Raw genomic sequence first — 25,628 nt, 5'->3', positions numbered from 1 at the left:
TTGTCAGTACGTAATGGAAATCAGTGATGAAATCTGTTAAATCGAGAAATCCTAGAATACTGTAAACACATCCGTAAAACAAAAATGGTAGGAAGAGCGAATCCCGAACTTTCAATGGCCAAATTCCAGAATAACCAAGCAAACGTTTGCTCCACGTTATCGCTTTCATGGCATTGGTGAAATCTGTAACCTTGAAAAAAATGAAACGGCAATTAAATAGTATAACATAGAATTGGAGATTCAAAAGTATACTTGCGAGCCTGAAGTATACCTTTAAAAGAATAGTATTCAATTGGCCAATGAATCGGTACGCAATGTCAGAATTTTTAATACCGATGTGGGATCTAAAGTATCCAAATGATTTCAAAAATCAATTATTCCTTTTCGAGACTTTTCGAAGCTAATGGTTTTCTTTTGGGTCGTCAAGAAAATTAAAAATTAAATTAAAGCTGATTTAATGATTTTAAAAATCATTTAGAAACCCTTTCGGCCGGCCCTGTGTTAAATATTCCGACATTATTTATCGACCATCTTAATAATTGTGATTTTTTAAAATTGTCTATGAACTTCTAGTCAAATCAGTGGCCATCATATATAAATAAGATCTTATATAAATAATAATAACAATTAAATTAATTCTATCGCCAATGAAAATTTGCTATTTCTTGTATTTTATTAATGTTTTTTACTTTTACATAAATATAATAAAATAAAACAATTCAAAAAAAAGGAATATCTCAAAAAAATATTAAAATCAAAAAATGATGAGCCTAAAAATCAATAAGCAGAAACGATTAATGAGATGCGAGTAACGTATCATACATTAAAAATAAATATAAAAAAATTTGTATAATGCAAATGATCAAGTTATCACTTTTATGGTATGGAAAGCACTTTTTAAAATCATATTTTCATAATTAATAAACAATGAAAAAAAATAAACAAAGATTGAAAATCTTTTATATTTAATATTAAAAAAAAAAACAGTTATAGAAATGAAAATAAATTTATTACAAATTCTTGTATTTCGCTATACAATCGATTATCTTATTTAGGAAGATGAAATATCATTCATAATAATCATTAAAAAAAAAGCCATTGCGACATCATCACAAGTAAAAATATTATTTTTGATAAGTCAGATCTTTTTTTACACGTCAATAAACTTACATATAGTAATATTCTTTTCTTCATATGATAGATAAAAAGTGTACATACATACATACATACATACATACATACATACATATATATATATAACGTCATGATAAAAAATTGTATGAGAATAGAAAGATAAAAATATATCTGTATAAACATATGTGTATATAAATATTAATAAAGGAGATTTTTTAACATTCAAAAATGAATACATTGACTGCAATAACACTTCCATATCTCATCCTAAAAACTACAGTAAAATTATAATAATTATAATAATTGTATTGTAATAACTAATTATTGTTGATCTGATGATTAAATAAAATTATACCCTTAGTTTTGTAAAATTTCAATTACTCTATCAATTTCCCTTATCAATCCGTTAGTCGATTAAAACCGTAAAATTGTTGGAACAAAAACTGCACAAAATTACACAAAAAATACAAGTATTGCAATAATAAAGCACACATTCATTTACGTTCTCATAAAATGTAATTTTTGTTAAATATGTTAATTAACTCTTAAATCATTAAACACTAATACACTAATCAATGATATTCAATATAATAATTTACATTTACATTAAAAAATTATAAAAATAAATATTTACTATTCTCACTTTCGTTATTATAATTTGGTAAAAAAAAAAAAGAAAAATTGCTAATAACAATCATTAATGATTTAACAAAGAATTTTTTTCTATTTACTTATATAATTAAAAAATTTGTTCATTCAATGTAACGACATATGAATTAAATAATTCGTAAATCAATTAAATATAATCACAGCATTACTTCACCGAGAAAATTATTAACAATCACATGAAATACTACTCTAGCAATCAACTGGTGAAAAAAAAATTTCGAAACAAATTTACGATTTCTCGAAATCATGAAGATGATCAAAAAAATAAAAATTTTAAAAAGAAAAGAACCAAATGGTAGCTCCGATTGCACCCTAAAAAAAATTATCGACGTTTTGTCGAGATGTCAAACGTTGAAAAAATGTAATGAAAAAGAAGAAAACAAAAGATTTCGATTTTTTGAAACTGTCACAATGGCTTCTTCCTTCACGAAAATCCAAACAAATTAGCTTGAGATAATTATTATCACTGAACATCGCACTTATCCAAAGAACCGACAACTATTTATAAAAGAAAAAAAAAATTATAAAACGACATTATCATCGTACTATTTTGGTTCCTTCCATATTGCTCCCTCGAAGGTCGCCAGTGGACTGTTCGTCCGGGCACGAACTACTCTCGAAGAAAACTATGTACGAAAGGGGTTGAAATTGATTGGTTGAATAAATTATGCGACTAACGAAAAAAAAGAGAAAATACGAGACCGTTTTTGAGTCCGTTTCGATCGGACGAAGGTACGGACTAAAAAAAAAGATAATAAGGGGTTAGTTGTTAACTAACGAAATCGGCTCAGGAATAATTTTTCTTCGAACTCTATATCCTTCGAAAGTTTCTACATACCGTCCTCGTGAATATTTCTTGAGCAAAAAAAGGAAACGACGACACTCACTTTTAGTACGAAATAAAAAAGAAAAAAAATAAAAGGGTATCCAAGTTGTTGAGTAGTTGTATTCTAGCTTTTCACAAGTCTCTTTGTTTTCTGTTTTCTTCAAATTGATTATTATGTAGTGTCAAAAATTATGGTGGAGTATCGATGTTATTAAAATGGAATCGATGAACATCGTTGGGGTTGCCACTGAAAATAACAAAAGTTGTTACTAAATTTAACTAAACATAGAAAGTTAAACAAAAATATTTTCATGTGACGAGAATTATTACTCACATGAGGACTGGACTTACTGAAGTACGTATTTACCAAGGTGAAGTATTTTTATTATATTAAAGAACATAACTCAAAAATATTATGTTACTTTTATATAAATTTTACTTCTTCTTATTAAATTACGGTAAATATGCATAATCGATTAATAATTATTGATGACAAAAAACTGAGTGTTTAAATGTTTGTTTCTTACGTTACAATCAGCAGGTTACACGTATAATTATATGCAATGTCAATAGTCGCATACACACATACATACCTCCTTATTTATTCTCAACTGTTTATAATTTATAAATCAATAACATATAATATACATTAGACGGGGTGTTTTTGAAAATATAAGCATAATTTCGATGATAAATTCAGTACGATAAAATAAGAACAAAAGTTCATAAGTACATATTCCCAATATGACTTTATTTATGAACTATAGCCGTTTTTATGTGAAACCTGTTATTGAATAATTTTCATAGAAACTGTTCGAAGTGGCCACCCTCGACTTGAATATAGACTTTCAAACGTCGCATCATAGATCTTCTCACTCGTTCAAAAGTATCAAATGTTTTTTTTTCAGCGACAATACTCTTGAATACAATATCACAATTCTTCATTTACTGGTGTAATGTAAACCAAAGACTTTAGGTACCCTCATAAATAAAAATCGAATGAATTTAAATCATGTCATCTTACTGATCAATTAACTGACTCTCTACGACCAATCCATTTATTAGGAAATTCCTCATTTGAAAACTGTCTCGTTAGTCGATTAAAATGTAGTCATATATCATGCATTAACCACATACGTTTGATGACATCAAGCAATACGTCTTTCAATAGTTCATGTAAATTTTTCCTTAAAAATGAATTGATTCGCCAGTTAATGTCTCATTCAAAAAACTGGTCCGATCAAATGATGAGTAATATTCCTAACAAGAGAATCATACTAATTACTGAAAGAAAAAAACGGCTATAATTCGAAAACAAGGTCATATCGGTCATATGTATATATAAACTTTTTTCTTATTTAGCATATTGAATCTATCTTCGAAATTATGTCCATATTTTCGGAAACGTCTTGTATATCTCTCTGTGTGTGTGTGTGTGTGTGCGTGTATACGCATATATGTTTATGTATATATATATAATTTATATATATATATATATAAATTATAATTTGTGATTTGTATAATATATAAAATTTTAATATATATTGCTACAATAGTATATATTGAAGTGTAATTGTACATGTCCATATAGTGAATTATTATTGAACTTAGCGAATTGACTGTTATACTAAAGTCAGCAGAAATGCGTTAGACTATACTGCATCCAAAATCAGCAGACACGCGTGCTGGATTATACGTTGAGCGTCAATCTATATTGCACCTAAGGTCAGCAGGTACGAATGTAGAATGACACATAAAGCATCAGATTATACTGCACCCGAAGTCGGCTGATATACGTACAAAATAACAATATAAGATTATACTGCACTCAAGGTCAGTGCACACGCGTGTAGAACAACGCACGTGGAGTACGATCCACCCCGATGCATAGTCAGCGAGTGCATAAAATATATAAGCTAAAGCGTCGGTCAGAGTTCGTACCTTCGAAGTTCATTAACTCGCGTGCAGTAAGATCGCAGTCTCTTTCTCTCCCTCCCTCCCTCTCTCTCTCTCTCTCTCTCTCTCTCTCTCTCTCTCTCTCTCTTTCTCTCTCTCAGCCTCTATATCCTAATTCTGCTAAATCTTTGGCTCAGTCCAAATTCTGTTAAAATGTTTATTTTAATCTTTTTATCTGAATACTGTTGGAATAATTATTTCCTTTTTATTTTGTTATATATCAGTCTAGATAATAGTACACGATATGCGTTAACAGTATTATCCTTGTAATCATAATCGTAATTATAAATTTGTAGTGCGTTGGTTTTATTATATTTTTTTTTTATATATATATAGTGAATATAGAAGGATTAATAGTTGATCTGATTAATTATATATGTAATTATAGTTATCTAGTGATTTAACCGAACATTTTTATCTTTAGAAAATGTTTTTCCTTGACTCTCTAATTCAACATCAACCGATTAGGGAAGGAGGCTTATTGCTGCAAGGGAAAAAGAGAAGTTCTTCAAGAAAGATAACAGTAACATATAATGATAAGTAGCTTCTCCTACAGATATATTCCGGGGATCATTTTTGAGTCTTAATTAATCAGCCTCACTCCCGCGTACAGTTTTGTGATGATCAATTTTGACTGATCAAAAAGAGGAAAGTAACTATATATATATATATATATATATATATATATATATATATATATATATATATATACTGTTAAGCTGTAAGATATATATACATATCTTACAGCTTGTACACTAAAACATAAAAATTATTAAGAATTATTTACTAGGAATGAATGTAATTCAATTCGAATGACGTATAGATACGGAGAATATCTAATAATTACATATCTAATATACAAAATTGTATTGTTGTTTCGAATAATTGTTGACTAACAACGATGTTAAAACTATCCTGTAATATGATGCAAAGAAGATAAATGATTTTTTATAACGACATCTTCCTCGTACAAAAAACAAATTTGTTCTACTGTGAACTAGTATTATTGCCTGCTAATCTTAAAAATTATAATCTTATTAAATGATGATGTCGAAAAACAATTTTTTAAATTCCCCGTCGTGAATTATAAATATCATTTAAAGCATTCATCATTCTAAACTTAAATATTGCTAATTGCCTTGTAAGATGAAAACCGGTAGAAGTTACTAAGCAATCAGTTCCGACGTATCTAGAAATTACCATTATTGTACGTAAGAATTCGTCTATGCAATCAAAAGCATAACATTTTTCATCGTAGGGCTTCAGTAACAATTTTAATTTATAAAGCAATTTATATTCCATCGAGAAATTCAATAAAATTATGTTATTATTTTCACCCTACATTTAATGTTTAATCGCAAGTAATAAAAAGAAAATAGTGTAAAAAAGAAAAAAGAATAGTGTGTGCGTGTCGTGTGTGTGTTACCTAGATACTTAGTAAATTAGCATATGGTACTAATAATAATTATTATAATTAAATAGTAGTAATAAATACTAATAATAATTATTTTTATTAGTATCTCTTACTAACTAATTTGTTAACATCAGCCGGTAATACATAATTATCTATTGATCCAAGATAAGATAAAACTTGTATTAATAATTCTATTAATAACTCCTAAAATAAGGTAGAAATCTATACCGCCGGTAATATCGCCTGATAGTAATGTAGAGAACTATGAATTAATATTTGACGGTAAAAAATAGTATTGAAATTTAATAAATTCAAATCCTAACATTATTTTTATATATAAAAAAACATATATATATATATATTTCTTTTTAAAATCATATACTGCCATTGAATATACTTGTATGTATGAGAAATATTCTATAATGAATCACTTTTCATGAAACCAGAAATGCAGATCAACGATCACACTGCGTTGGAAAGCACCAGTTCTCGTCTTATCACTGAAATCAAGCAACTCACTTGGGAACCCACTTGGTTCCCGAGTGGTCACCCATCCAAGTACTGTGCGTTGTTGACACTTTTTTTGTTGTTTTTTAATTTTTTATCTTAACAACGAAAACTACGATCAAATACTATGAATCATTACACGTCATTTGTTACTCGTCTGTATCGCGTCTGGGTTGCCTATTTTGTTACAGGCAATCTTACTTTCTCACAAAGCGATCTACTGCGGATTTATGACAGTATATTGCGAGGTATAGGTCCTCTCATTTCGCTGATTACGTCTATGTAAACAGGTCCTTCACTGTATACCTTTTGATTCTAGTGACGATTGCGTCCGATCGACTATGACTCCGAGACAGTTTACAAAAAATTAATCAAACGTAAATAATATTGAGCATATAACAACCTCTTCTTTCCGCCGCAACATTTTGTTACACATTATCCCAGTTAAGATTAGAGTTCTTCAATTTTTTCTAACGTTTTTAAAGAAAGAAAGACGTGCCTGATCAATTGAAATAATTCTCATCGAAGATCTGTTTTTCTTTTTTTCTAATTGTTCTTTATCGTTTATATCGCTTAATAGTTTAATTTCTATTGACATATAATGAATATAAAACGAACAGAGCAAATCCAGCAATTTCATTTTCCACAATTTAGAGAAACAGATCACGACTGTCAAGAGTCATCGAATAGTAGTCGTACATAAAATAGCGATACTGAGCTAGAAATAATGTCAGATTCGCTATCAGACGAAGTCGATAAGTCGATATGATTCCATAGGAGATATGTCGTTCCAGAAGATCAAGTAACATCTTGAGTTAAAACCGTACAATTGTATGTAAAAACGTTCCTTTGGGTAAACCGAAAGTTTAATGACTTTTGATTTTTCTTATGGAACACCCTGTACTTTTTTAACTAACCGAATATTTTAAGCATCTTTAAAAAATTATTAAACAAATATAAGCCTAATAAGTAACTAATAATTAACCAGATTGATTGCATGTGAAAGAGTAAACTTTAGAAAAAATGATTAATACTTTTGTTTATAACTTTAATTCAATCATAATAATAATTGACGATGAATACTTGATATTTCATCAAATGTTAATCCTGATTAAAAGAAATAACTTTTATCTGAAACTTTATTTTCTATCTCTTACGGTTTGTTAGTTACAATATAAAATCAGAAAATAGACGAATTTTCAACGATCGATTTTATCCCCTTGAAATTTTGGAGCAACAAAATAAAATTGCAGAATACATATCTATGTACGCTCTACATATCTCGAAAGTTTCATACTGTTCTCAATTTGCGGATTTGGGATCTTCTCTTCAATAATTATCCGTGTGGCTATAGCGTGTGATTATTGGTCAGCTGCGCATTGATGCGCTTAAACGCGATCGAGGAATTCATTTTCCGCGGCACAATCGACAAATGCTTTCGTCCAATTTCACCGCCAATCAATTCCACTCTCTCTGATACCAAGCCAATCGAGCCGAGGACGAGAGAATCGACCTATCCTGTAGTGAATATATTCAATCCACCAATAGAAAAAGTGGATTCCAGCGTTGAGTCCTCCGTCAGCCAATGCTCATACCGAACAGAGGTAAATCGCAGCATTTCATTTGTCGAAAGTAATGAATATCATTTGATTGATTGCGTACTCCGTCTGGCATACCATAGAACTATAATCAACAAATGATTAGAGCAGATGATTAACACAAAGGGCACGCAAAAGGGCACATTAATCTCACGTAACAGAAACTTCTAAAGGAGAATTCATTTTCCTGAGACGTAACATTCCTGAGACGAGCTTCTAGATCGTGAGATTTTGTGTCCTTTCGGCCTTACCCTGCTGAATGCAATTCAATGGCATAGAACTGGCATCTAACAGGATGTCAAACGGGATGTATAAGCCGATCGATTGGCACCTATCTTTATTTCCACGAATGGCTATGCTGGAATTTTCCGATTTCGAAGTATTTCGAAGGCGAACCTGTCGTTGAAATCCATCTCCTGATTGATGGAATCGGTGTAATTGATACCGGATGGATCGATTCTCCTTGTTTTCAGTTCGATTGGCTCGCTTCCCAAAACGTCGTGGTGATTGGAAAAGAAATTATACGTGGGAGTTTGTCGATTATGCGTAGAACAATATTCTTACGTTAAATAATTTGTAAGCAAACGAATCAAATCTTCATTTAGGATTCGTTTGGAATAACTGAAACAATTCCATCGTTTCCGTTAGATGCAATCGGGATTATTAACTCAGGCTGATTCGACAATACCGAATTTATTCAAAAGTAATCTTTATTCAAAAATAATCTAAGGAACATTCAAAAAAATAATCGAAGGAATAGTCATAGTAATAATCGATTAACAGTTGACTAATCGAAACTTAATAGTCTAACAATGATCTAAGAAAGATAATCGAAGATAAAATCTAAGAAAATAATCGAATAGTAATTGATAGTTGTCAGCAATAATAATCGATAAAACGGCATGTGCAGCCGGTTTTATAGAAAACATTGACAAATTAGCGAGGGGTGGATTGCCGTTGCGTTATCATTGGCCCATCGTGATTCCTATCCTAGGCTTACGGCGGAAATGACCAATAAAATCGCACTTGTTGCCGCCGCTATCTGCAGATACGTGAAATATTGCATGCTGGTAGTGGGGGATAGGTTTCCGTGGATTTGTGCTCATTTCATACTAGTGCCCATGCCTTATACCCCACCCCTCATACATCTAGACTTAGTTTACTCTAACTTACTTACATCTAGACTCACATCGCTCTTTATTTACAATAGTATTAACATGTATCTATGAATAAAGATATGTGAGTCATTATGATTTTATTTAAGGTAGATTCCCATTCTAATTCTAACTTATCCCGGTATACAAAAATAAAATGTCGCTTATTCATAACAATATTCGAAAAATTTTGGAGCCGTAATTTATAGTTTTATTTTATAGTTTCGGGTTGGCGTAGGACGTAACACTTCCATCCTTATTTGAAAATGTACATACGTATACGCGTACATTTTAAACGCAATCATCGAGCAGACGATTTAATTCTACGTATGTCTCAGTTTTATCTGAATTTTCTGTTGCTTCTCCCTGTTCTTCGTGTGTTACCTATGAATCCGAGGTATCTTCGTCTTCTTTTTGCCTCTTCCAGTTTTCTGGCTATAGATGAATTAAAAAATGTGTGAGTAAGTCCTATAAAGCTCCTATTATATGGAGGTTCCATTCGTAAATGCCATGTAATGTTTACGAATCGAAAAATGATGAACATCGCGAGTATGCCTGTACTTGCTGATTCGAAAGTAACGAACGCTCCTCTGTGCTTGCGGCAATCTTGTCTAATGAGTCTTCGTCTATGAGGTTACACGGTGAGATTTTACTTGTCCACATCTACTTCCTGCTATTTCCTCTGGCAAATGTGTCGAGGATGATGCATTTTTCTATTGGTTCCATGATGCGCAATCGTAATTTGTTAAAGTCTTCGTTTGAATAAGTTCTGTTGGTTCCCAGGTGTTCAGGAACGATGTACCCCTAACTGGGTTTAGTTAGAGATTGTATCTTTCGCGGGGTTATCGATTCCACGAGTTTCGGTGTTATCCGATATTATGTACTTTGTAAATTGTACATGTTGGGAAACAACTCGTTGCAATCCGTTGGTGAACCTTCTTCCTTCAATATTATTCGTGTTTTTGGAGTTAAAAAGTACGACTTATTTTCGTATGTTCTAGGTAGTTCTCTGTAACAGTCTTCTATTTGCCGTATTTTTACTTGGATTGCAACTCATTTGATTAAAGGAATGACTTCCGATGCTACAATTGCCATATATCTAAATAGGCCATTTTGTCTAGAGCAATAAATACTAACGAAAGCACGTTTTCTAGTACTTGCTGTTCTAGAATACATTTGATGATATCTACGTATTGCGTAGAGTTAACTATGTTTTTATATGTCGTTCTACGTATATAAATTTTGAATTAACGTAAGCGAATATGTCTAGATTTTCTATGGAGGTTTTAGATCTGCTTTTGAAAGTTCTACCCGGCAATGATTTAGTGCGTCTGTTGTGACGTAGAATGTCTGTGCGTTGAGAGTATGTCCACAGAGAGCGAATTCGCTCGTACGAGTAAATATGAAGGTAACATATCTTTGATGGTTATTATCTACCACGTGGAACCTTCCATCGGTATTGTAGGGATCAATTTTACCGCTGGTCCTTCGTAGAGAAATCGTACTCGTTAAAACCGCAATGTCGCTTGGTATGGCAGATCAATAGTTCTCATTATCATCCGTGTCAAGTGCAATGCTCTTCATTCAAAACGCAGGTGATTTCGGATTTTAGTAGAATTCTGATTATTCTGTGGTTTGGCGGCGGTATAACACTCGCGTAACGTAATTTTTACAAAGGCTTGCACGACTATGTCGTCCCAGGTGCCATATGAGTTGCTATATCGCGAGATCCTTTGCAGGTACCATTCGTGAAGCAGTGCCACTAATTCGTGTGTCCGTATTATTTTTCTTCAATCTCAATAGAAAGATGTTTGCCCCTAATGAAAGGCTTCCCGTCGTGTGCAACTGTTGGCATAGCTGATGATAGGTGACGGGATATAGATATTCCCTTCATCCGTATGCGATATAGAAATGTACGAGTGCATGCCGCAATGGAAGATGGTCCTATTGATTTCTATACGGCATTGCACATCTTTACTTTACTGTAATCTGATGTTCGTAATGATTTGTATAAAAATTGTACTATTAATCGGCTGTAGGTTGGGTGCTTCACATTCTACTACGTCCAATAAAGAAAAAGTTGATACGTTGAGAGAGATATAGGGTACGGTCGAATCCAATTAACGCATTCGCCACGTTTCAAAAGTAAGTAAAATTACAATCTTCATTTTCGCTTAATGGTTTTAATCTAAAAGTCGATAAGCGAATGATGTTCGGAGTTATGTTCGCGTTACTTAAATCCTAACTTATTAACTAGCGGAATGATGGGAATCTTCCTTATCGATCGTCGCATGGAAAGAAGAACGAATAACGCGCCATGCTGCGCTTTACTTGAACCGTCTATCGGTCATACTATCTCCATGAGACGATTGTATTGGCGTTTGATTTATCTGACCTTAGACGATGCGCATGTACTCTATGCGGGTGCCTGAATTCGTTTGAATCTTTACATTATTTTTTCTCGATATAGATATATGATCTCATAAGATTCTAAGTATTCAGTATCGAATTTCCTTTAGGAGGCATACACACGATCTCCTGCCTTTCCCAGATGTTTACTAATCCTTTTCTTTTATCGTAATACTCTTTTGATCTTCCTTTCGTTTAGTTTGAATTATGTCTGGTGGCTTTTTGAGATTCGTTTAATTGCTCGTTTAATTGATTCTTTCAAATAATATGCATTTCGTAAATTATTTATGAAAAAGACATTTAGCGTTCTGGCTAACTGACCAAAGATGGGCTCATGTGGCATGTATCGCGTGCCTTCGTATACTCTAGCCAGTTGTTCCAATCGTTATTGTCAGATATAAAATGTTTAAAAATTCCGTTAGTACATGATGCGATTTCTCTGTCGACTCTTTCGATTGAAAATGATATGCACTTGTTTGATACTGATTTATTTTAAACTTTTTAGTTTAAACGGCTTTCATTAATTCTGACAGAAAATTCGTGCTTTGATCGGTTAAGACTGCTTCGGGTTCGCCAAAACGACAAATGACGTTTTATAAAAGCGTCGGCTACCTCGCTCGTAGAAGCTTGTGGTAATGACATGGCTAATGAATATTTCGTTAAAAGATCTTGAATAGTTAGAATCTAATTGTTTCCCGTTACAGTAGTGGGCAAAGGGCCTACGATGTCCATTGAGATTTTGTCGAACGCTTTCCCCGAAGTGTCGGTAATCATCATGCTGAATCCAGACACCCGCATAGTATACGCGCATTTTTAATCTCATAAGCTTTTCCTCCGACAGTTTCGGCAGTTCTGTATATAATTTTGATACCTCTATTTTTAATTTTGACCAGAAGTACTTCTGTCTTATTTCAATATATGTTTTAGTAATTCCTTTATGTCCGCATTATGAATCGCATGATTTTCGTGAATGATCCAAGTTCGTTCGATTTTCTTGGCTATGATTATTTCATTTTTCAAAATTAAGATTTTTCTTTGACTGCCCGAGAAAATTGAACGAAATTTGGATTTTACGTTGATCCAGAGAACGACGTCGCCCACTGGTTCTCTAGATATGGTTATTGTTTTCAATCATAATTTCAGAGTCGCGTCAAGAAGAGAATGCAAGGCTTCGTCTAATATCTCTAACTGCATCAATGCCAATATTCTTTCCTTGACGGGTAGTGCTATAAAATGTTTTTCATTACGCCTTGTGACTTTTACTCTCCCGAGCGTAACTTCGGAAATCGGTAAATGGTAATTTACCGTTATCAGCTCGTTCTTTCACTTCGATTTCTTCTCCGATTTATTCGCGTACATGATTACGCGATCTCGGATTTCGATGAGAGGGCTATCGATATGCGTGTAGTCGTTTTCACCGGCCGTAATCTCATCTTCGTCGTCAATTCTGTTATTGTTCGCGTTATCGCGAGCGTTTTGGATCGCGCGTGCTTTAGTATCCTCGAAACTATTTGCGTTTACCTCTTCGATCCTATCTTGATCTTTTTCCAAGAGATTTTTCGAGATTTCAAGTATCTATCCCTAGTTATGTATAGTTATCGCTCTGCTGATGCTGACTATCAAGAAATATTTGTTTGAAAATATCATGAAAATATATGATTTCTACCGAATTCCTCGATAAGGTGACCACGTTCACGCTACGCTTTTCTGCTTTGTAAACTATATACTGTACTCATATTTAACGAGTTTAGTCGCCAGCTAATTAATGCAATGTGCAATCTTTCACGGAGTTTAACCAGGCTAAGAATTTATGATCGGTAACAAGACTAAAAAAAGTTATAAGTACAGCCTGAAATAGTTTAGTGTATATACGTTGGTTAATAATTCTTTTTCTATTGTAGATCTTTCTGTAGATCTAGTCTTTCTGTTCTGCTTGGTTTAGAAACCTTGAGGTGCATGCTATTGCCTATTTCGCTTTGGCTAAGAATGCCTCCTATCGCGTAATTCGATGCGTCGGTCGTGACGACGAATGGTTTCGTGAACTCAGGGTATTGTAACAAAGGTTTCTGACACAAAAGATCTCTCAAATAGTTGAAGACCCTTTCCTATATATCTTCCCATTTGAAAGGCACGTCTTTCTTTAAAAGATTTGTAAGAGGTTTACTCATAGACGAGAAGTTGGAGATAAATCGTCGATAGTAACCTGCGAGTCCTAAGAATTGTTTAACACTTTTGAAGATCCTGGGTCTTGGAAATTCTTTTACAGCTTTTATTTTTTCCGGCTTGGGTTTCACCTCTGTGGCGCTGATCAGATAAGCCACTTCTCTACCCAGAGGTTTGCATTTATCGAGTTGCAATTTTAAGCCTGCTTTCTCTAGTCTATCCGATAACTTCTTAAATTTTGTTATGTGCTCGTCTAAAAAATAAATTACTGTATCGTCCGAATCTGGCTTTTTAGGAACGATCCATAACAAAGAAGTATGAAATAATATCAATGGTCGTATCACATCGTTTTTAATAAGGTCGTCGATCTGTTCGCTTGCTTCTTTTTCGTGGATCGGGGGAAATTGATACTGCTTTACTGATACTGGTGGAATCGAATCGATATGAGTGAGTTCATCTCCCGGCTAATGAAACAAGTTTTGATCATGCTTTTCGCTACTTTTTCTTCTTCGTAAAATTTGATGTATCGAAATACTCGTTCATATCGGCTTTCGGATGCCTCAGTAATCGTCTTACAGGGACGATTGATTTCGAAGGAGGGAAAGATGGAATTGCCGATCTCACCTAGGTTTAGATCTCGCCTTGTTTTGCTAACGATGGAAGTAGCGATCTGAAATTGATACGGTCGCGCGCTTCTACCTTATTTCAGGGAAGGTAATTTCGGCGTATCAGTGTGTATCAGATCCCCACAACAATCTTTTAAACGAACATGTGCTAAAGAGATCGTAGTGGGAAAAATTCGTTGGATTTCGGCCACATGTGCGTCAGTCATGTCCTACCATGGGAGGACGGCCACCAACTGTTTTTCGAATTTTACTAACTGAACGTTCGCTTGTCCGTTCGAATCAATAACGATGGCTTCACCGGTGTAGATGCCGTTGCCTAAGTTTAGAACAGGAATATAACCCGTCTTGACTTCGTTATTAATTATTTTTACTTTTGTGATCGCAGCTTCTTCCTGCGATAATTTTTTCTTTCGACACTACGAATTCGACACATTATAATTCTTTTCCGAGATACACTTTCCCCAAGAAATGAATTTTTGCTGAATCTCTGAAGAAATCTGCTCAGAGTATACCGCCATGAGGGATGGGGAAGGAGTTCGGGACTACGTGAAATTCTATGGGATATACGTAGATGTCGATAATACAAGAACTATAAGTCGTTATCGTTTCTCTGATGATACCGCTTAGTTTAATTTTGTTTATTTCGTTGCACGGCAAATGATCGTCGGCCCTGAAAAATTGATTTGAAGAATGTTGGGTTCGAAACCCGTGTCTACTAAGAATGTTGTTTCTTGCTTGAAGTTCTTTGAAGCGATAACGACCGAAGAAGTGCTCGGATGTTTATTTAGGTGGATTGTACGGACGTCGACTGGACGTCTGTTGCTATTGGTGGACGCTGTTGTTGGTTCGCCTCCGAAGTCGCGTCTTTCCTCGGAGGGGTATTCGCACTTCCCGAGTTTTTATCTTGCCACAATTTTTTTCTACACTCTTCTATCGTATGACCCATATTCTTGCAATATCTACATTCCTTTCTCGGACCGTGTGGCTCGGACTGGAATCGATGTGGAGGAGCGGGAAGAGGGGAAGGATAATCCCTGCGAAGACTCTCTTCGCTTCGAATTTGCTGTTTCCGTTTACGCTTGTAACACTCGTCTTTATTATGCCCTAATTTGTTGCAGTATGTGCACGATTTCGGTGCCGGATTCGAATTTATCGCACGCGTGTTTCTATTTTTGATTCCTATTTTATCGCAGTTAGAGGTCGTCGGTCTGTCCCGGAAATCTTGCGGTTGCTGATACTCTTGGTATCGAACTCTGTCAAATTCTATCTCCGCGTAGAATTTGCGTGCTTTGACGAAGGCGTCAAGAAGGTCCTCACACGTGTCAGGAGTTATCTTTAATCTGTATTCTAGCGGGAGGCCGTGACAGAAACTAATCAATATAAACTCATCGATTTCTTTTCGTTTTTCTTCCGTTAATTCGTGCGACTTGTATCGCTCTTCGTTACAGATTACTTGCCGAAGATCTTTCACTCTATCTATGAATTCTAAAATGTGTTCATCTTGATCCATATAGATACTACTTAGCTCGACTTTGTATTGCGTACATAGATTTTCCCATAATATATCGCAGAGCCTATCGATCGAGTATATATTGTAATCTTTTACGATCGAGTACACTTGCCCACGTAATTTCTTGATGATCAACCGGGTTGCCGTTTCTTCCGCGTTAAAAAGGATTAATTCGCGAGCTCGTTTGCATGCCCGCGTGAACGTACCGATAGAGATATTGTAACCATCGTACTGAGGCACCATGTTAATCGCTTCCCGTATGGAAATATTGTATGATTCGAACGAGTCGTAAAACGCGTCGTCCGTTTGGTGTCGCGTCGTAACAACTTCGCGTAACAACGTTTCTAATGTAGCGAGGTCGGGTTTAGCTGTGTCTGATCGTAATATTTCTTCGCGTTCGCGTACAGTCCGTTCTCGTTCTTGTAGGAATAGCTCCTTTTGTCTGAGTCTGAAAGTAATATCCTCGAGTTCCGCGTCGCTGCGCGTTTCTATTTTATCGGCTAGCTTGGGTTGTTGGTTTTGATTCGTTCGGTCGCTTGACATTCTGTTGTATGTAGTCCAATAGCACGGGACTGGCACCTCTATCGGTATGCCAAACGGGGTGGACAAGTCGGTTAAATGGCACCTACCTTTTCTTCAATGAATAGGCTGCACCGCAATTTACTTCCGATTTCGTGTCTCTGATTACGAGGGTCGATTAGTGGTAAAACCTGTCGGGTAATCCACCTTTGGGTTGGAATCTATGGAAACTGCAACTGGACGGATAGATTTTCTTAATCTTCGACTGTTGGCCTGATTCTGAAAGCGTCGTGGTAATTGAAAAACAATATTATACTTAAGATTTGTCGATTGCGCCGCGGAGAACGATATTCTTGATCGCGTTAACTAGCGTACAAACGAATAAATTAGATCTCAATTTAGAATTCGTTTTGGAATAAACTGGGGGAATTCAATCGTTTCCGTTAGACACACCCGGGATTATTAACTTAGGCTGATTTAACAACACTTCGTTTATTTTAAAGTAACAATTTTAGTACAAAAGGTTTAGAAAAATGATTCAATAATCGAGGATAGTACTTTGATAATAAATTAGTAATAATCGAAGAGAACAGTAAGCAATGATTCGACAAATAATAATTGAATAACGGACTGGTAATAATAATAAACGAATAATAATTCAAGAATAATAGTCTATAGAACTTATCTAAGAAAGTAACCTAAGAAAATAATCAAGAAGGCGACCTGTGCACTCGTTTATATAGAAAGCATTGATCAATCAGCGAAGGGTGGCTTGCCGCTGCGTTCTCATTGGTCCATAGTGATTCTATCCCTGATTTACGGCAGGGACGTCCAATAGGATCTCGTTCGATGCAGCGTTGCGATATAGATTGGCTATAGATGCGAGAAGTGTTTTGGTTGGTGGTGGGGATGAGGTTCCGTGATTCGCTACATTCATCTCGCGCATATCTAGTACCTGCTGTTCCCCCACTCCTCATACGTCTAGACTTAGCTAACGTTATCGCTCTTTACTATATTATAAATCTACTACATTATAAATACATATAAAATACTTCTAAAAGTTATTGTATTAAGAGAGACGTGACCTAGGCCAACTTAGACGAACGATGAGCGGGAAAATAACGGATGCCAGCGCATGCGCAACATGTGCGACAAATTCACAAAACTTCATCCCCACACTAGCATGCAGTACCTTGAGCGTCCGTAATCGTCGTATCTGGAGGAATCTCATTGGATACCCTTGCCGCCAGCTAAGGCCACAATAACCCAATGACGACACCGCGAGAAATCACCTTTCGCTGATTAGTCAACGCTCTCTATTTAATCGACTGCAAACCATTCTACGACGATTTATTCTTAGACTCTTGCAGTACAAGATTTTTGCTTCTAGATTCTCATAATATAAGATATACAATTTTTGCACCTAGATTCTTGCTCCTAGATCTTGCTCTTAGATTCGACTCAATCCTTATTACGATTATTCTTAGTTATTATTCATTTTTATTTACTCTTTAGTTAATTCTCTTGAACCGATCATTATTCTTATATCTGTTTGTTATTGCTACTTTGAATAAATTAAGTATTGTTATTAAAGCAGTCTAAGTCGATAATTCCGATTCTGCCTATAGAAACGACTCATTCTCCTAAATTATATCGGGACGAATCTTAATTCAATTTTTATTTCATTCGATTACAAGTTGCTTAAACGCGATCAAAGAATTCGTACATCGAAGTACAGTTGACAAATTCTTTCGTACAATTTCGTCGCCGATCATCTCTCCTTCCTTCAGGAATGCCAAACTAGCCAAAGATGAAGGAATCAACCAATCCGGCGGCAATCGCATTAAATTCACCAATCGAAAGAATGGATCCCAGCGACGAGTCCCCGTTAGCCAATCCTCTTCACCGAGATGTCTCATGATATGAAGTAAATCGCAGCGTCCCTATTCGTCAAAATCTAAGGTAGGTGCTATCTTATTGATTCGCGTACTTCGTTTGACATACTGTTAGGTGTCAGTTCCGTGCCATAGAATTGTACACAGCAGGTAAAGGCCAAAAAAGGTACATAATCTCACATAGCAGGAACTTTTCGAAGGAAATTTAATTATCCAAGACTAATGCTAAATACTACGTGGACGTAACAGTAAATTCCTGTTCCAACTCTAATTTAATTCACTTTACAAAACCAGATGTCGCTGTTTCATCCACAATGTTCGAAAAAACTTGAAATTGCAAATCACAGTCCCATTTTATACGTTCAAGTTGGTATAGGACACAACACTATTAAATACTCTGAAAAAGAGATTGTTTATATTCAATAAAAAAATATTCTTGAATGACGTTAGTATTTGATTTGTGCGTTCATAAGTATAATCATTAGATTAAAAGTGATTTTCTCAACAAATTATTGAACATTTTTCCTACATCATTTAATCTTTGTCGATCTCATCTACGATACCGCATAGAAAAAGGTTATATAGTGCCTTTTAATAAAAAGAAGTAACCTTGATTTTTTATTATTAAAGTAATATCTACAATTTTTGTTTTGTTTTTGTTTTACTTTTTTATTTTTGTAATTTAATTGATGATCGAGCAACGATGTCCTTTCTGTTTATGATGCGAATAGAACTTTTCCCGTTATAACTTGATTATATTTCGATTCTTATTAATTATTATATTTGACAACGATATGGATTAAAGGAATATTTAAGAAGGTATAAAAATAAAGCAACTCAATTCTGGAAAACTTATCCTCTTATTTCAGAAGTTGCGACCGAGTCAGGATAGAAAGTTTATTCAATACGTCAAGAATACAAACTTCTACATCTTCAAAGTTCTCAAAAACGAGACCAACGAAATGAAATGTATTCAAATAAGACAGTATAAGTGATAAAGGTATTAATATATTTATAAATTTGAATATTTTCAATTCAATATTCATTGATTTTATAATTTGCAGTTGAGAATAAAGGAAGAATAAACGTTATTGAAGACGTTGGTAAAGGAAACGCATTAGTTTGTAGAGTTCAACAATTTTTTGTGAAAATGGTAAAAAGTATGAACAATGTTTTATATCGGATAACTATGAGGATAATAAAAAGAATGGAAACACGGCTTCGACGGAGCAAGGGAGAGCCGTCACAGATACCATTTTTTGATAATAAGACTATCGAGGGTTGTCTCTCGGATAGTACCATTGATCAATTATTAAAATACTATGATCAAGCTTTCAAATACAATGAATATAACTTAGATGTTATCGAAAAAGCTGTATATATAACTTTCTTCCATATACTATTGGTGGATGACAATCAATTTCAAAATTTATCTTCAAAGGATTGGTATAAACATATAATAGTTGGAGCAAAGCTTTATCTACAAGAATTCGTTACATGAGCCTGTTATGTTGACTGTGAAATCACTTTACAAAAATTTGACAAATTCAGATGTATCGAAGAAATATCTCGTAGAAAAAATACAATGTAAACGAATCATTCAATAACATTCTGTGAACAAATGTACCAAAAAATGTATTTGTGGAGTCCCATACATTGAAGCTTAGTCTATATGATGCTATTGTCATATTTACTGTTAGTAACGCAGGCAAATTGGAAAAGCTAAGAGATGATAAAACGACTATACTAAAGAAACTGAATAAGCAATAAATTGGTAAAGCAAAGTTACAAGCCTATATATTGTTTAAAAAAACAAGATCTTTGGAAAAATGAAAGAGAACAGAAAAAGATGAACATTATAATTGTGGATAGTTTTTACTAAAAAGTAAATATTTATTTAAGTTACATTTTATTCGCAATTTCTAAAAAACTTTATTCTTAAACAATTGATTCATTTTCTCAGAAACTATTTAAGATTGATTTTTAATTTTTTTGTAATTGATTTACGTTGTCTATAATTTTAATTTACAGTCTCTAAAATTATAGAGATATAGCATAAAATAAACATAAAAATATTGTGAAAGAAGAAATGTAAAAAAAAAAGAGATTTTATCTTAACTCTTAGTATATATAATTTAATATAAATGGAAGAGTAAATATATAAGGTATATATAAGTAATCTGTGGAAGTTTCATTAAGTTGGGTGCAGATAGAATTTATTAGGAAATTGGAAATGAAGTTGCTGATCTTAATTTTAATGGGATAGGTCACTTATAATATTTTCTTTATCATTTTCTATGTCATACTGCTATTATTTTTTGCACATATGCAACTTGGAATTGTGTGTATAGATTATTTATAATTTTCAATAATTATGAATAATAACAAACTGAAATTGTAATTATAATAAATTTCAATGTTAGAACTGCATTATTTTAAGTAGTTTTCTATAATAAAATTGTTACAATGCTCGATAAATCATATTCAAAACATATTATTCAGAAATATATTATTTTATCAATGACTGATATAATCAATCTAATATTAGCAGTGGATGAAAAAACTTGAAGTAGAAGAAAAACGTTAACTTTGCATTTTTATTTATTTTTGATTTTCTACTGTTATTTCAATAATTATTTCAATAAAAATGTTGAAAAATATTGACTTCATAAATAGAAACTTTAGTTAAAATAGAAATAGAACTTCGCTTTTATCGTGTTATATCGTGTCATATATACAATCGATTGAACTTTTTTTTTTATAAAATGAATTATTTTTTGATTATCTACCTCTCGCTCTAGAAATATCATATATTTCATTTAAATTGAAAATAATATAATATCGTGAAACGTGATTCTTTTGATAACATATTATTTAACGTGAAATTGTAAGAAACTAAGATGAGTGATGACTAATTCCATAAATACTTGTATACGTCCTTGTCTTATTGTTTATGTCCTTGGGTATATCTAATGACAGCAGTTGTTTTGTAAGAAAAAAATGTTGGAAATATAGAGAGGTCATAGAAAGTTTCTTGTAGAATGAGAACGACTGTTCATTTAATCCTTCACGTCAACAATAGGTACATTATTTCGAGGCAAATAAGAATTTGTAGCTTAGATTTTAGTTATAAACTGTTCGACTACGTTGGAACATCGTAAGTCAAGTTTGTGATATGCCAGAAGATAGAGAAGTTTCGTAGGACATAGAAGGAAGATGATACTGTATCAAAATATATCTGCAATTGAAATTCGTTCGAAACATTGAAATATATTATTTGCGGAAGATTAGAAGCCTCAAGAAAAAAAAAAAGAATGAAGGAATAATTACGCATTCCAGTGGATTATAAAGTTAAAGTAATTATTGATTTTAAACAATCTTCCGAGAAAGAAAAACAAAATAGAGTGTTACAGTTGAGAATTTATAGAAAATTTAACAATATGGATAGAACATGTTAAAAATGGCGGATAGATTAAATTATGCAACCAACGATTGTTAGTTTCTATTTTAGAGTTGAGAGCATTCAATAATATTGTTAACAGATAAAATATAGGAGGTTTTCAGCGATATTCTTTGTCTGCTGTAAGTCAATTTCAAAATTTGAATTTAACAATGCTCCGGTTTATGTATTATCAAACGATTCGAACAGAAGCATCAAATGCATTAAAAAAAAGAAATTAACAAAATACATATTCCAAATAAGAAAAAGGAAATGTTACGACAAAAAATGAAACGATGACTTCTGCGAGAAATTTTCTGATCCAAATTTATGCTCTCGTATCGCAAGAAAATTCATTGACTTCTCGGATAAATTCTCGGATCAGAATTCATGCTCTTCTACCTCAAGAAAGTTCGTCGGCTTGTGTGAGAAATTTTCAAATAAAAATTCGTGTTGTCGTATCAAAATATCATTCCAACTTTATCATTGATACGGTATTTGAAAGGTTTACAAATATTGAACAGGTATTAAAAAAAAGAAATATCCATTATATATACTCATTATAATTGATCAAAATGAAATTTTATTCGATATAATAATTAATGTAATTTTTTTCCAAATATTTTTCAGGTTGCCGATATCACTTTATCTTGGACTGAACGATTGTTCATCAGGATTCAAAACCAGTTTTTTTTCAAAACGATGAAAATTGATCAAGTAGAATACTGTTTAGAAAAATGCTGTCCGAAAAAATGATTACCTTTGATTTTCTGTCTATTTGTAAATGACAATTGAAGATCACTTAGACCCAAAAAGAGAAAAAGAGAGAGAGAATTTCGTTGAATTTGTTCAGAATTGTTCACAGTTGGTCGTAAATTTCATATAAAATGTGAAATTTTATTATCAATAAGGTACTATAAAAAATTGCGATTATCAAATTTTGTCGAAATTGTACTCTTAAAAATTTTCTCTTCAACTATTTATAGACACAATTGATGAATTACAAACATTAATTACAATTTATTGTAGTTTACTATCTGAATAATAAGTTTATTGCAGCTTAAAATTACAAATTTACTATCATAAATTTATTTATAAATTCACAAATTTGTTAATAATTTATGCATTATTAATATATAATTTATTTTTCTACATAATAAATTTACTATCACGCATTTCAATATAGTAATACATGAGTTATTTATTGTATTTAAGGACGAATTTGTTTAAGTATTGAAAAAGTATATAACAAAAAAAAATAAAAGAATTAAGGAAGAAAAAGGAAAAAAAAAAAATAAAAATAAGTTACAAACAAGATGATAATAATAATAATAATTCGAGTTGAATCGTTATATATCCAAAATTTTCAAAATGCTATCCATTCGATCATAAACTCTACCATATTAAAAATTATTTTTAAATTGAACTATTTTTAAGTCGAATGGTGTAGAATCTAATGTAAATAGAATAATTTTTGGAGCATATACAAATTTTGTTGAATATTAAAAATTGTTAATAGTATGAAAGACAATTTTCTTTTTTACAATATGATCGGTTTATTAAAACATAAATTTATTGTTTTAAAAAACTAATTAAATTGTCGAACTGATTTCATTGGATCAAGTATAGCTTCAAAATCTTATTGGCGCCTTTTGTAATCAAGAAAAGTTCTTTTGTACTTCTTTCATAAGAATAATCTATAGTAACTGATATCTAAATGCAGTATTTTTTTGAAAATCGCAAAGTACAAATCGAAATCTAAGTCCAGTCAAAGTTGACAACGAGTGAACCAATCTTACACTATTCAGTATATTAGTTTTATAATTTTTTTTATTTCTGAATATGTCTGTGTTCATAAGAAAATTATTGAAAAACATTCAGAATATTAGTAAAGAATGTTCTGATGGATAAAATTTTGAGTTTGAAAATGAACAAATTGAAAGCAAGGAAGATTTATTTATCACTGAAGAAATTGAAAGTGATCATGTGATACCGACGATAAAAAAGAGAGCATTGTGAATGCCCATAGAGAACAAAAGCGCAGAAGATTTTTATCAGAATCCGAAAGTGAAAGTGACTAAAATGTCCAGTATATTGAAGTCGCTCTTGATGAAACTGTTTAGCAACAAATAATCCAAGATCCGACAATTGGCGTACTATCACACATTGTGTTTCAAAAAGGTATCAAGTCCAATAGCAAAACGAAATATTATATTTGGTAAAGTTGAAACGACATTTTTCTTGATAATCGATAATATTATTATGGAGTACATCAAAAAGTATACGGAAGCAAAAGCGTTGCAAATTCTACGTACAAAATTGATTCTACCGATACCAAAATTATACGCTTTCATCGCAATTCTATGCGTACTTGGTGCTTATCAAACAAAAAATTTACCCATTTCATATTTATGAAATTCGAAATGGGGACTTGCCTTTTTTCGTCAAACTGTGAACAGGAACACTTTCACCGAAATTTTAAAATTTCTTCGATTCGATGATCATTACGTCTACAGTAAATGTATGAAGAAGAATGTTATCTGCAAATAATGCAATTAAAAAATTAAAACCACCCTTCTATCACTAAGTGAAGTAAATACTAGTCCTATGATTTCCTATGTTTATGTTATTTATGATATATAAATAAAAATGAGAATATATGAGTGGTTATTTTATTATATTTACTTATTATACGTTATATGCATTATTTTTTATAATAAATTAACAATTCCGGTCGAAAAAAACATTTATTCTGTACATAGAATAGGTATATATGAAATACTAGTACAGCTAGTGTTAAATGAATGTACACACACACACGTATATATATATATATATATATATAAAACATAATGTATATATATATATATATAACATATATAAGATATATATGCATATATATAACAGTATTAATAAGAAAGGCTTCAATTACTAAGTATTTACAAATAAGATCACATTATAAATCGATCAATTTATAAATCACGGATAAGCGATGAGGATACTCAACCTATTAAAAGAAAAGAAAAAGGAGGTAAAAATAAATGGTTTCTATATGCTCAACGGTTAGTTTTATTTTATTTTTTTCTTATATTATAGAAAAAAAAAAGCAAAGAGGAGACAATGAATCAAAAAATCGAAAGCAGCCAAACATAGTAATCTACCGTCTAAGAAAATGAAATTTTACGTTGATCTGCCATAATGGTCGATACTACTAATTATCCACGTTTGATTTCAATCTTCCACATAAAAAAATGTATGCTCTTATACAATACAGAGATTATACTACGTGAAGTTAGACGAGTGTTCAATTCGAACGATTGAAACTAATTAATTCAAACGAATATCGTGAGAATTACAAAGTCTCCCTTGTAACACTTATTACACTTATTATTATATATTACACTTACACTAGTAAGTACTTACAAAATTATTTCTCATCGTAATGATAATCGATTATCGACGTTAACTTCAACCGTACTCTCTATCGACAATTATTATTACATTTTAATTCGAATTTAAACGCAAACGATGTATAATCACTTAAGTATGTATGTGTTTTTCTATTTTTTTCTAATTCGTAATTTCTAATTTTGTCTCATTAATTAAATCGAACCAGGTTTCAGTCATGTTTATCGTACTCGTGTCTCGATGAGAGTAACAAATGTTTTCTCGTGATCATCTATACTACTCATGTATTATGCGATCAATGTACTACCAGAGACATCAATGAGAGAGAGACGGTGAGAAATACAGGAAGGGAGAGAGAGAGAGAGAGAGAGAGAGAGAGAGAGAGAGAGAGAGAAGAAAAA

At 32.5% G+C, this 25,628-nt stretch overlaps 3 protein-coding genes across 5 annotated transcripts in view; 1 reads left to right on the top strand and 2 right to left on the bottom strand.

Annotated features, from left to right (window-relative positions):
* LOC122637275 (odorant receptor 13a-like) overlaps nucleotides 1-16,855 on the bottom strand; it is a 20,507-nt gene extending 3,652 nt beyond the window's left edge. Inside the window, exons 1-3 of one of the 3 annotated variants that reach the window (XM_043829283.1) lie at nucleotides 16,802-16,855; nucleotides 16,596-16,721; nucleotides 34-190 (exon numbers count right to left, since the gene is read on the bottom strand). In XM_043829283.1, the coding sequence (XP_043685218.1) occupies nucleotides 34-169 (136 nt within the window). In that variant the 5' untranslated portion in view covers nucleotides 170-190; nucleotides 16,596-16,721; nucleotides 16,802-16,855. Of the gene's footprint in view, nucleotides 1-33; nucleotides 191-2,349; nucleotides 2,493-14,923; nucleotides 16,722-16,801 lie in introns of those variants that run through there. The other 2 variants (XM_043829284.1, XM_043829282.1) reach the window with 2 other exon arrangements.
* LOC122637223 (odorant receptor 13a-like) overlaps nucleotides 1-25,628 on the bottom strand; it is a 49,693-nt gene that overhangs the window by 5,768 nt on the left and 18,297 nt on the right. The gene's annotated exons all lie outside the window — the stretch shown is intronic.
* Nucleotides 18,675-25,628, top strand: part of LOC122637224 (odorant receptor 13a-like) — a 14,353-nt gene continuing 7,399 nt past the window's right edge. Inside the window, exons 1-2 of the mRNA XM_043829229.1 lie at nucleotides 18,675-18,750; nucleotides 19,445-19,755. Of these exons, the coding sequence (XP_043685164.1) occupies nucleotides 18,675-18,750; nucleotides 19,445-19,755 (387 nt within the window). The remainder of the gene's footprint in view (nucleotides 18,751-19,444; nucleotides 19,756-25,628) is intronic.

Source organism: Vespula pensylvanica, chromosome 25 (genome assembly GCF_014466175.1).
Source record: "Vespula pensylvanica isolate Volc-1 chromosome 25, ASM1446617v1, whole genome shotgun sequence".
Lineage (NCBI taxonomy): Eukaryota > Metazoa > Arthropoda > Insecta > Hymenoptera > Vespidae > Vespula > Vespula pensylvanica.
Note: the sequence above shows the minus strand (reverse complement) of the source record. Positions and strands in the feature narration are given on the sequence as shown.